Consider the following 13,528-nt stretch of genomic DNA (forward strand, 5'->3'; position numbering starts at 1 on the left):
AAAAAAATTAAAATATCATTGCCTGCGAGACATGTGTCGTATGTTAACGGAAAAACCAAATGACTAATAGAGATATGGACGTAACACATAAATTAAACTAAATGAGGATACTCTCAGTAGAAAAAACAAAAGATCTAGATAAACCACACAAAAAGTCTAAAATTAACTGAAATTTTGTAAGTTAGAATAGTTTGAGATAAAATATCGGGTAGCGATTTGTACACAATATTTTTTATTTATATACAACAATTTATGCATTAGACGGTTGTAATAGACAATTATATAAAACATAAATTGTTATGTATGACTAAAAATATTATATACAAATTATCTTCCTAAAATATTTATATTTATTTATAAAACATAGTAAAAGATATATGGGCGTGTTTGACAAAAGTAGCTATTAGCTGGAAGCGGGTAGCGGTTAGCTGGTAGCTGGTAGCGGGAAACTGTAGCTTTTTATTTGTTATAGGAATGTTTGGCAAAGTAGCCGGAAGCTTTTGAAATATATAAAATTACATAAAAGGACAATTGATTAAAAATAAATAAATATATAAATATATTTTTAAGGGTAATTATGAAAATTGATTTCAAAAGCTCAGGAGCGTTTTGTTAAATGCTACATGAAATAACTTTTAGAATCGGAACGTTTTGTTAAAACTAAAAGCTAAACGCTCGTACTGCCAAACGAAACTTTTTGTTTAAACTAAAACGTTTTATGAAAAAATAAAAGCTAGAAGCTCCAAAACGCTTTCAAAAGTTCCGTGCCAAACACGCCCATAGAGATAGAGATCGACACATAAAGGTTTGTTATTTTTTTAATCATATTATATAAAACATTTAAAGTAAGGTTAATCGTTTCTATCAAAACCCTCCATATCCTTTTTTGAACGGAGTATTATTTACAAGATCTGATTTAATTGGGAAAGGTTACTCCGATCGACATTCAACACTCCTACGTGACCTACTGTTGCCTGCCTACCTCTCTCCCTCTCCCTCTCCCTCTGCCGCTGCCGCTGCCAGTTCCGGACTGACTTCCTGACTGACTCAGGAACTCAGCTACTCCGGCATCCGCCGCTGTTTGCTGCTTCTTCCTACATCCGACTGTTGACTGTCTTCTCCTTTTCGTCCATTGAAATATTCGAGTAAGTCGGTTTAATACTAGTTTCAATCCATTAATTGTTAATTTGTCGTGGTACTAAAATCAAGAATCTCCAGTAGCTTTTTGTGTGATGGAAACTTGAAATCCATCTAACGGCCTACTAACCCTATGTATCTTGCCAAGGGTAGACTGGTAGAGTATATGAATGGACCTAGGGCATGCCAAAACTTCATAAAAAATCGATTTAAGTTTCTGCATTTGCCAAACACACTAACAATGAAGAAACAATGTGTCTAGCGTTTCCAACCGTTCTTTGGGAAGAAGCTTAGTTTGGTTTTCGCTCGAGGGGGATTAGTTGAATGGTAACTAACGGGTTAATCGTGGAGGGGGAGAAGTATAAACTAGAGGGTACATCAAATAAGGGTTACGCCCTTGCTGTAAAGACAATGGAAGAACCTTGTGCCATGAGACTGACTAGCATATTCATTCATATTCATTAGAAGCCAGTGTGAGCAGTGATTGATGATTTTATATTGCAAAATAGAGTTCATACTAAGATAGATTCTGGTGGTTTGTGTGTTTAGTTGCCATCATAAGGTGTGCGTCATGCCATGGTCTTCTATTGAAACGATAGAGTTCAGATAGTGTCCTAATTTAGATGATCATACACTATGATCCTTCATCATCAGCAATTCAGCATCTTCAAGGGAGAGTCTAAACTTCAATATGTTACAGAGAGGCAATATATTACCCCTTTTCCTATAAAACTGGCATGTTTGTCTTTCCATGCTGATTTTATAAATTGATTGACCATCAACCAACTATGCAATGGACCCCTGCAATAACAAGTTAACAAAGATAATTATGTGGACGATTAATCACAACTAATTTGTAGTGATGACAACGAAGACAAATCTGTAGTTCAACAGATTCTTTTTCCTATAGAAAACTTGTAATTCTGTTTGGAATGAGGGAGCAACATAATAGGAAACTAGAATGTGCATGAATTCTAAAGGGCAAGAAACATTATCTATGTGGCTTCTGACTTTCTATTTGTCTGATATATGCAAGAAACATTATCCATCTGGCTTCTGACACTCTATTTGTTTGATATATGTACTTCCACAGGTAATATAAGATCGTTATAGACTTGTGTAAAGATGGCAAATTCATCCATACCTGGTATCCTGGAGAAGGTAAGAAGCTATGGACTTCTATTCTTCTTTTGTGGAGATTTTTTCTTTGTGTTATATTTATACCATATTTAGCACGTATTGAGGTGTTCATGTTTGAATTTGCAGATGACTGGGAAGGACAAAGATTATAGATATATGGCAACTTCAGACCTATTAAATGAATTAAACAAAGAGGGGTTTAAACTTGATAGCGACCTTGAGTTGAGATTGTCCAATATTGTTCTACAACAGCTTGATGATGCAGCTGGTGATGTGTCTGGATTAGCTGTTAAATGTCTTGCTCCTCTGGTGAAGAAAATTCATGAGGCACAGGTACTGGAGATGACTCACAAGCTATGTGATAAACTACTGAATGGGAAAGATCAGCATCGTGACATTGCAAGCATAGCTCTCAAGACAATTTTTTCTGAAGTCCCTACATCATCTGTTGCTCAATCAGTTCTTGTTTCAGTTTCTCCCAAGTTGATAGGAGGAATTACAAGCCCTGTGAGTTACTAAAACATTTCCAATTCACACTTCACAGTAATTGGGCGATATATTTAGTAAGATGTTCATATGCTTTTTGTTTTTGTTTCTATCCAGGCAATGAAGACAGACATAAAGTGTGAATGCCTTGATATCTTATGTGACATTCTTCATAAATTTGGAAATCTGATGACATCAGATCATGAAATGCTGTTAGCTGCGCTATTGCCTCAGCTAAGCTCCAATCAAGCTAGTGTTAGAAAGAAAACTGTGTCTTGTATTGGTATGTAAAATCCCTTTTAATATAAAAGTATTTTATTAAAGTATTAAACTAATTCTCCTTTCATCACAGCTTCTCTTGCTTCAAGTCTGTCAGATGACTTGTTAGCAAAGGCTACAATTGAAGTTGTTAGGCTGCTGAAGAACAAGGGAACAAAACCTGAAATGACACGTACAAACATTCAAATGATTGGGGCTTTAAGGTTTGTCTGTGTATACATATATGACCTTTTCTTTTAATTGTTAAAAGTCGATTGCTGTTATTTGACTAACACATTACATTGTTGACTAATCATGGATTTTTTTAATACTCTAGTCGTGCCGTGGGTTATCGATTTGGTCCACATCTTGGAGATACAGTTCCAATTCTAATTCAATATTGCAAGAATGCATCTGAAAACGATGAGGAGCTTCGTGAATATAGCTTACAGGTATGATTGACTACTTTATCTTGTTATTTAAAACTTCTTCTAATTCAATGTGATTGACTTTTTTTTTATGTTACAATGTAAATATTGTGGTGCAGGCTTTGGAAAGTTTTCTACTTAGATGCCCGAGGGATATTTTCTCTTACTGTAATGAAATTTTACATCTTACTTTGGAATATCTTAGTTATGATCCCAATTTCACGGATAACATGGAAGAGGACACTGATGATGAAGTTCATGATGATGATGAGGATGAGTATGTTTTTTAGTGGTTTTTTTCTTTCAATATGGTATTATTATGACAAATAATAATCTAATTTATTGGTTCTTGTTTTGTTGATGGCAGTGATAGTGCCAATGAGTATACAGATGATGAGGATGTCAGTTGGAAAGTTCGAAGAGCTGCTGCAAAGTGTCTTGCTGCATTAATTGTTTCTCGTCCTGAGATGCTCTCAAATTTATATGATGAGGTGATTCTTTTTCTACCAATTACTGCAAAAATATTAACAACTAAACTAACATATGTTTTCGAATAAATTTGTTTTGATCTAATGTCATTATCTTTATTATTCTTCCCATTGTTTAAGAAAAAAACATGGAGTAGAGACCAAAACATGGGTCTTGTGTCAATATATGGTCAATGTTTTATCTTGAAGTTGTCTCTTATGGAGTAGAGACCAAAAGATGGATCTTGTGGCAACATATGGTTTTAGTAAATCATGAATGTTGTTAATGGTAATTCAATCATTTTAATAACTAATGTCAAATTGATAAATATTTGTTGTTCAACAATTGAACAACATTTATGAGAGTGCACGTTTTTTTTGTCAAGGCTTTTTAGTTTGTACTCTGAAAGATCCACCCTGCTATAGCATTGAACTTCCAATTTGTTTCTTGCTAGGACATTTGACTTTGAAAAATCTATCCAATTACAGCAATGAAAATTGATTTGTACTTCGGTGACATTGCTATAGTTGATTAGATTTTTTTTAAGTACAATTGTATAATAAGAGGAAATGAAAGTAGGGTGCTATAATTTCCAAAGGCAAACATAGACAATAAATAGGGTTTTCTTTAACATGGAAGTATTCAAAGAAAATAGGCATGGAGCATTGGAGCTATAGACATTGACCTAAAGGGTATAAAAGGAAATTATGAGATTGTATGCATATGCAAATGACTTATGTTGTGAGTGCATGTCATGCAGGCTTGTCCAAAGTTGATTGACAGGTTTAAAGAGAGGGAGGAAAATGTCAAGGTACAGAGTAAACATACTTCCCTTATTTATCATGTAATGATTGGACTGCTGACAGTTTATTCTGAAATGATGCAGATGGATGTTTTTAACACTTTTATTGAGTTGCTGCGTCAAACAGGAAATGTTACAAAGGGGCAGATTGATATTGACAAATTAAGGTAAGCCTGCAAATTAGTAACTTTTTATCATGATACCTGCTACTAATTGAAAAGCAAACTGATTGCTATGTTTGAGAAATATGAGCTCAAAAATTAGTAACCTTTCTGAATAAAATGGATAAATGTTCCAGGCTTAGTGTGGGAATATTTTTTTGACATCTTCATGTAGTTGATCAATGTTGTGCTTAATATATAAAATATCTTTTGCATATAATGTGGAGATCCTAATGTAGTGTTTGGTATCATGGAATCAGGGAATGAATGGAATGGTTCATTCCTGAAGGAATCTGATTCCTTTTATTTTGTTAATTTTCATTCCTTAGGTAGGGGGTGGTTATGTCATTCTTTTTTTTTTGAAAGAGCCAAATGTGGTTACGTCATTCTGTCATAGAATGAAATGAAAAATTACAATATAACCCGTTTTTATTGAAGTAACTTTTAATAACCTTAATCTTTACTTTAATAATTTCACAATTTTAATTAAATTACAATTTTATTTATCTAAAATTTACTAAAACAATAATCTTTTTTGTATTTTGATGAGCTTTTATTATGTTTATTTATCTTTTCTCGTGTAAACTAAAATTTTCAGTAATTACAATAAAGTTTTGTATATGGTAGAGTTAACACAATGCATTGTATTTCCAAATAATATACAAAATTCATATGAAAAGTCTTTCACTCCTACATGACAACAAAACTTGATCATGGAATGTAACGACTGATTCAAGTACCTTTCTGATTCCATTCCGTTCCTTTGTCATTCCATTCCATTCAACCAAGCAGAATTGAGTTTCATGGTCATTTGCAATTGGGATCCAGCAGAACCAAAACTTACCTTCTTTTTTCTTTTCTAATTGTTCTTTTTCTTATCAGTAAAATCTATGATAGTAGTAGCTAGAGTGTAGTTCTTAAATGCACAAAGTAAAGGACTCATGCATGATGCTTATTTTTATAGCTTTCGGTGTCTTGATTAAACTGTGAATATTTTTCAAAATTTGTTATTCAAGTTAAACAGTATTGTCATCCATTTACTTACTCATCACTTCAGGCAGAATTCAATTGTCAGCTGTTATGATTTTAGCTTGAGTTCGATTTTTTATTTTATTTATTCTTCATATTTTGTAGTCCCAGATGGTCACTGAAGCAAGAAGTACCAAAGGTAGTTAAATCTGTTAACAGACAGCTGCGTGAAAAGTCTATCAAGACAAAGGTAGTCATATTGAAACTGCTGTGTTTTCATAAACATTTTTTTTTCTTCTAATTTTTTAATCACTTGTCATAATGCTTTATTTTTAGATTGGCGCCTTTTCGGTTCTGAAAGAACTTGTTGTCGTTTTGCCTGACTGTCTTGCTGACCACATAGGATCACTCATTCCTGGAATAGAGAAAGCACTTTGTGTAAGTGAATTTGTACAATTATATGTTTCATCTTTTTGCATTTATATATGGTTATTTAATTTTAATCCGACTTATCCTTTTCTCCAGGAAAAATCTTCAACCTCAAATCTGAAGATCGAGGCACTTATATTTACAAGATTAGTTTTAGCTTCCCATTCTCCAGCTGTTTTTCACCCATACATCAAGGTAATGTTACAAAAATTCTTTTGGTTTCTGCATATATTTCCAACAGAGCTCAAACTATGCTTTCTGTCATAGGATCACTTGCTAGGACTGTATTTGTTCTTTGGTAAAAGTTATTTCATTTCAACTTTTACCCTTGTGAATGAAAATGAGAATGTTGATTGTTGATTGATTCTTCGATGAATTCAACTGCAATGTTCATGTCTCAATAGATTCATGGATCTTTAATGAACGGATGCGCGTATATTGACAATCACATAGACATAGACTATGCATTTCAGATGCTTTAGGGAATTATTTAAAGAGTAAATTACACTTTTGGTCCCTGTGCTATGTTGATTTTTTTTGGATTCAGTCCAAAAGGGAATCTTTTGCATTTTTGTCCCTACTGAACTGTTTCTTAATGTTATTCGTCCCTGGGTTATGTAAGTTAACGACCCAGCTGCTTGTTTATGAAAATGACCATTATGCCCTTGTCCATTTCATGTTCTTAATCTCCTTCATCTTCCTCTCCTCCACAAGACACCTGAAACAAAACCAAAAAACATCAGAACAAGAAATACTCAAATTTCAAAATGAAAAACATAAAAACAACAAAAACAAATGAAATTGGGATTTATTTTTGAACAAAAACTACTGAAATGTATAAAATTACAAAAAGAAGTAAACAAGATGAATTCTGAATGGACGGATAAAAGACTATGTAGCTGGTATCTTAGTGCAATTACCAGCTTGAAGTGTCTAGTTTTAGAGACTATTGTTATGGAATGGATAATTATGTTGCATTATATTCTAAAAGGCACTTTATGATACACCTGCCTATTATAACTTTTTCATAGTAGTTTCTTGAGAGCAATAATTTTTTGCATGTGAGTAAATATTATCAGTCCCTTATAATGTATCCATATAAAGGGTCCCACTATTTTTTTGGTTTCTACTTTAGGATTTTTAGATTTTAATATTACTGTTATTTTAACATCTTTATTTAGGCTATTTCTGCTCCTGTTTTATCTGCTGTTGGTGAACGCTATTACAAAGTTACTGCAGAGGCATTAAGAGTATGCGGGGAACTTGTTCGAGTTGTGCGCCCAAACATTGAGGTTTTTATCCCTTTCTATTTCATCTATTCCAAAAATTTCTTGTATTTATCTATTTTTCTGCTCTGATATTACTTTATTGATTTGTTTAGGTTTCTGATTTTGATTTCAAACCTTATGTCCATCCAATATATAATGCCATCTTGTCGCGATTGACAAACCAAGATCAAGACCAGGTTAGTACTTTCTTTGTGAACTTGTATTGGGAATTTGGGATAACATTTAATTGTCTTTCTCCAGGAGGTTAAGGAATGTGCTATTTCTTGTATGGGGCTTGTTGTTTCAACATTTGGTGATCATCTCACAGCAGAATTACTGGCATGCCTTCCTGTTCTTGTAGATCGAATGGGAAATGAGATAACCCGACTTACTGCTGTTAAGGTTTGTTTATATACTTTCTTTGGGTTTCCTTATTGAATGCTCAAGCTTTTACCAAGTCAAGTTCGAATGTGTTTAGTTTGTGGATTCTGGTGGAATTGGAATTCAATATTCCATTCCATTGCGTGTTTGGTTCCAAATGGAAATAACTAATTCCATCAGATACCTTCACTTTTCCATGTTTGATGGATTTTACCATTCCTAGGAATGGGTAGAAGGAATACAATTTCATACTATATATAACTAGAAAAATTATTTATAAGTGAAAATCTTGAACTATTCATTTTTCGTTTTAATATTCCATTCCACTTTTTGTCAACCAGCAGTTTACAATCTGTTAGATTCCCATTCTCTTAGATTTTGATTCCTTTGAGAAATTCCAATTCCTTCCAAAACATTATGGGAACCAAATGTCCCCTTAGTATCATATACTTAGTAAACAAATATGTAATAAAGAGGGAAATGAATGAAAAACAAAAGGTTGGAAGCATTAAACTTGTATAAGATACAAAGTGGGCAATAACATATACTTTTATTTCTGACCCTTGAATTTTTTTTCAGGCTTTTGCAGTTATAGCTGCATCTCCACTGCACCTAGACCTTTCATGTGTCCTAGAACATGTTATTGTGGAGTTGACTGCATTCTTACGCAAGGTATAACCAACACCAATATTTAAGTATCATACAATAAGGGAATTTCCCCTTGTTACATTGAAAATTGGACCAAAATTTGAACCATTTTTGAAAACAGGCTAATCGAGCATTAAGGCAAGCAACACTTGGTACCTTGAATACACTAATTGTGGCATATGGTGATAAAATCGGTTCCACTGCTTATGAAGTTATCATTGTGGAACTTTCAACATTGATCAGGTTTCTCACTTGACCTTTTTCTAAAACTTTCAAGTTATTGTGTTTCAGATTAATGTAAAATGTAATATTTATATATTGTTGGTTTTGAATCTTAACAGTGATTCAGATTTGCATATGGCGGCTCTTGCCTTGGAACTCTGTTGTACCTTGATGTCAGACAGGAGGTCTGGTCCAACTGTTGGTTTGACTGTCAGAAATAAAGTTCTTCCACAGGCTTTGACTTTAGTCAAAAGCTCATTGCTTCAAGGACAGGCCCTTTCGGCTTTGCAAAACTTTTTTGCTACTTTGGTGTACTCTGCAAACACGAGTTTTGATGCTTTGTTGGAATCTCTTCTTTCAACTGCCAAACCATCGCCTCAATCTGGTGGTATTGCAAAACAAGCCTTGTTTTCCATTGCACAATGTGTTGCTGTACTCTGTCTTGCTGCTGGTGATCATAAATGTTCATCTACAGTCAAGATGCTCACAGACATCTTGAAAGATGATAGCACTTCTAATTCTGTATGTTTCCAATCCCTAATTTCTTTCTTCTTATTTGATTGAATGGAGGGATTCAAGTGATGTACACTACTAATATCTAGGCACTGTGATTTGAAACATCAATCCAAATTTATACAAGTGAAATCTGACAACCCTAGAGTGTATTCAGATTGTCATGTGTTCATCTTTTTCAGGCCAAACAACACCTTGCGTTGCTATGTTTGGGTGAAATTGGGAGAAGAAAAGATTTGAGCTCACATGCGCACATAGAGAACATAGTTATTGAATCCTTTCAGTCTCCCTTTGAAGAGATAAAATCTGCAGCCTCTTATGCACTTGGCAACATTGCTGTTGGAAATCTTCCAAAGTACTTGCCATTTATCTTGAACCAGATCGATAATCAGCAGAAAAAACAATATCTCTTGCTTCACTCTTTGAAAGAGGTATCTCCAACTTTATATATATTTTTTTCTTTTAAATTCCATTTCGGATACCAATCATAATGACTTATGTAAATGGTTTAACTGCAATAATAGCAACACACTATCCATCCTACTTTTATTTCAATGCTACAATGGATAGATTTTCCAAAGTACAATGCCCTTATAAGAAAAAACTGAGTTTAAATGAAAGTATGTTGCTGTTTCTTGCATTTATCTAAAACGGAGATGATTTTAAACTTTTCAGGTGATAGTGAGACAATCTGTAGATAAAGCAGAATTTCAAGATTCTAGTGTTGAAAAGATACTAAACTTGCTATTCAACCACTGTGAAAGTGAGGAAGAAGGTGTCCGCAATGTAGTAGCTGAGTGCCTTGGAAAAATTGCCCTCATCAAGCCTTCAAAACTTGTCCCTGCCCTCAAGGTATATATTATATATATATATATATATATATATATATATATATATATATATATATATATATATATATATATTTTTAACCTCCTTTAATATTTTTTAAATTAATTAATAAAATGTAATTGTTTCTAATATAAATTTTGTAGGAGCGAACAACTAGTCCTGCTGCATTCACCAGGGCAACGGTTGTTGTTGCGGTCAAGTATTCCATAGTTGAACGACCAGAGAAGATCGATGCCGTCCTCTACCCTGAAATTTCCTCATTTCTTATGCTTATCAAGGATCAGGACCGGGTAAGTCTCTCTCTCTCTCTCTCTCTCTCTATATATATATATATATATATATATATATATATATATATATATATGTATGTATATGTATATGCTGGAATCAGGGAAGGAATGGAATATGGAAAGAAAACTTTTTGTTTTGTCTAATTCAATGGATTGGACTCAATGGACGTTCCAGAAAACCCTAATTCTTTTTTTTTTTGTTCAAAAGGAATATCTATAGTCTATATGCATGACTTTTGAGTATGATCTCTTAAATTTGATAAACTTGGGCAGCATGTTAGGCGTGCAGCTGTTTTGGCTTTGAGTATAGCTGGCCACAACAAGCCAAATCTCATCAAGGGCCTTCTTCCAGAACTCTTGCCACTTCTGTATGATCAAACAGTTATTAAGGTAATTATCATATATATCCAATTGTAGTTATGAATGAAATTAAATATGTAGTGATTAAATTGATGTGTATAATCGACAGAAAGAACTGATACGAACGGTGGATCTTGGACCTTTTAAGCATACAGTTGATGATGGTCTTGAGTTGAGGAAAGCAGCTTTTGAATGTGTAGATACATTGCTTGATAATTGTCTTGACCAGTTGAACCCTTCTTCTTTCATTGTCCCTTACCTTAAATCTGGTCTTGATGGTAAGCAAGCAACCTCTCATAAATACTGTCTTCATTCACTCATGTCGATGGAACAAAAATTGCAAATTTTCTTGTTCCACCCAAAAAGACGAAGAAACAAGTTATATCTAATCTTGTTAGTGAAAAAGACTTAAATACCCTCCTTATCGGAAATAACCCTATAAATCTTGTCTAGTACAATATAACAAACGTAGTGTGAATCTACGTTTGTTGTTTGTTACTGGACTGGATATGCTTTCCAGGGCTATTTTTGATAAGGAGGGCATTTACGTCTTTTTCACTAACAAGAATAGATATAACTTGTTTGGGTGGAACATGAACTTGTAGTTTTAGTCCCATTGACATTGGTCTGGCCTTGGTCTGCTCTGTAATTTGGTCAACTGTTGTTAAATCATATATTCAATAATATATACTACTCTTATTTGTTCATTCTAGATCATTATGATGTTAAGATGCCTTGCCATCTCATCCTCTCCAAACTTGCTGACAAGTGTCCTTCGGCTGTCTTAGCAGGTTGTTATTTTTTCTTTATTATTATTATTTTTTTTGGAAGTTTAGCAACTAATAATTCATGGTAGCTAACTTATAATTGATTCTTCAACATTTATTACACAGTTCTAGATTCATTGGTGGATCCTCTCCAGAAAACAGTCAACTTTAAGCCCAAACAAGATGCTGTAAAACAAGAAGTTGATCGCAATGAAGACATGATTCGAAGTGCCCTTAGAGCTGTTGCATCTTTGAATCGTATCAGGTATGTTTTTTTTTTTTTTTTTTTTTTTTTAATATATTTAGAACATTATATTTTCAAAATACCTAACCAGTTATAGGTTTATTTGTTTATTTGTTTGGACAAGGTATTTTTTCAAAGTATAATGGTGTAATAGGAAAGAATGAAAGTGTAATTGTATTGTTGTTTTTTGTAGTGGAGGAGATTGTAGCCATAAGTTCAAGAATTTAATGGCTGAAATGGGGAAATCACAGTCGATGTGGGAGAAATTCTGTTCTATCCGCAATGAGTGAAAACATTGGTTCCTTTCGTATAGGGTAGGTGTTAGATTTTATTCATGGTTTTGTGGTTTTATAACCTTTTATAACCAATAGCATCTTTTTTTGTCATTCATTTTTTAGAAGTTGTAAACTCGCTTTCTGTAATGGAACAACAAAATAAGAAACCCACAACTTATTTTGTGCTACATAACTCCCATTCTCCACATATCCTCATAAGTATCTTATTTTCACCTGTCCTACGTAACTAAATGACTAATCTTAGGGTAAAATACAACCACATTTTTTTCTTGGCTTCTACATTTAGAGTACATTTGTATCGTGTAATTATACCATATAAGATGTCACTGGATGCAATGTCAATTGCAAATAGACGAAAATGAATATGGTTCACCATCTTCAATGTCATAGTGGACGTCATGTAGTAGAATTTTAGTACTAGTTTAGCCGGTTAATTGTACTCCAATGATGTAATGAAAAAGAGAAAAAACTTAGGCGATATATTAAATACAATTAAAAGACAGATGATCTCTAAAGCAAATTGTGTACTATGGTTATCATTTTATGTCATTAGCTCTCAATTTTACTAGAAAAATAATATAAACCTTTTATAGACATTCTCAAATTAATTCCTATGATCTAACAACATCAAACATTACAAGTCTTCCAATTAATTTGGTATTTTATACCCTTTAACATATCTAACTAAATGTGTTCTACTTTAGTATTTTGTACCCTTTAAACATACTTACCAAAATGGCCTTAACGCCATCCTATATCCAACGTAAGGAGAATAAAATATTCGAACAATCTACAGATGCAATAGATGAATTCAATTACTTGCAAAGTGAGATAGTCATCAATGCGATAATCACTTAATCTTGTCAATATGATCCTTGGATTATTTTGTGTGAAATAGGAACTTGTATGTGTAACACACTAAGGTAAAAATGTTTTTAAAGTTCTTTGTCCTTCATAGAAATGCTGGACAATTTTTTTTCACTACTTTGGGGTCATTGATGGAGTTGGTTCGCCAGCCATGAAACAAAAATTCAAGTGAACACACTCTTCTTCAGATGTTGGCTGATATTCCATATTTGGTTTTGAAAACCATTTTACTTCTTTTTCTTCTACATTCGATTCTCTAGTTCCTTGATTCTTTGCAAGTAGTAAGTTATATCTTTGATAATTTCTTTGTTTTTCGGGTTGAGTCCTTTTCATAGAGGTTTGTTCGTTGACATTTGTGGCATACAATATCTTCCTCTACATGATCGTTGACCTTTTGTTTCTGAACAACAACTCCTTTAGTGGGTTTTGTAACAATGTTTGTGTCAGATTGTCATTGAATCGATTACCATGTTGAGTTTGTTGAAAACTTGTTTGTTGATTTTGAAAACCATTTTATCTGTTTTGAAAACTAGATTGTTCTCTCT

At 33.3% G+C, this 13,528-nt stretch overlaps 1 protein-coding gene across 1 annotated transcript; it reads left to right on the forward strand.

The window, feature by feature from the left end:
* Window positions 1-886: 886 nt before the first annotated feature.
* On the forward strand, window positions 887-12,288 carry LOC111886151 (cullin-associated NEDD8-dissociated protein 1). Its single transcript, XM_052767919.1, has 27 exons — window positions 887-1,145; window positions 2,231-2,298; window positions 2,404-2,784; window positions 2,881-3,046; window positions 3,116-3,245; window positions 3,359-3,473; window positions 3,569-3,726; window positions 3,817-3,940; window positions 4,678-4,728; window positions 4,804-4,886; window positions 6,015-6,099; window positions 6,186-6,287; window positions 6,375-6,473; window positions 7,460-7,570; window positions 7,660-7,743; window positions 7,808-7,948; window positions 8,507-8,599; window positions 8,697-8,818; window positions 8,917-9,319; window positions 9,493-9,741; window positions 9,986-10,162; window positions 10,303-10,449; window positions 10,723-10,839; window positions 10,919-11,087; window positions 11,523-11,600; window positions 11,703-11,841; window positions 12,014-12,288. The coding sequence occupies exons 2-27, from the start codon at window positions 2,263-2,265 to the stop codon at window positions 12,108-12,110; spliced, it is 3,657 nt and encodes a 1,218-aa protein (XP_052623879.1). The 5' UTR covers window positions 887-1,145; window positions 2,231-2,262; the 3' UTR covers window positions 12,111-12,288.
* The last annotated feature ends 1,240 nt before the right edge of the window (window positions 12,289-13,528 follow it).

Source organism: Lactuca sativa, chromosome 9 (assembly GCF_002870075.4).
Source record: "Lactuca sativa cultivar Salinas chromosome 9, Lsat_Salinas_v11, whole genome shotgun sequence".
In the NCBI taxonomy this organism is placed as follows: domain Eukaryota; kingdom Viridiplantae; phylum Streptophyta; class Magnoliopsida; order Asterales; family Asteraceae; genus Lactuca; species Lactuca sativa.

Coding starts and splice junctions, on each gene's coding strand:
- LOC111886151 (XM_052767919.1), top strand. CDS start 2,263: ATGGCAAATTCATCCATACCTGGTATCCTGGAGAAG. Junction 9,320..9,492: donor ATGATAGCACTTCTAATTCT/GTATGTTTCCAA, acceptor CATCTTTTTCAG/GCCAAACAACACCTTGCGTT. Junction 11,601..11,702: donor TCCTTCGGCTGTCTTAGCAG/GTTGTTATTTTT, acceptor TTTATTACACAG/TTCTAGATTCATTGGTGGAT.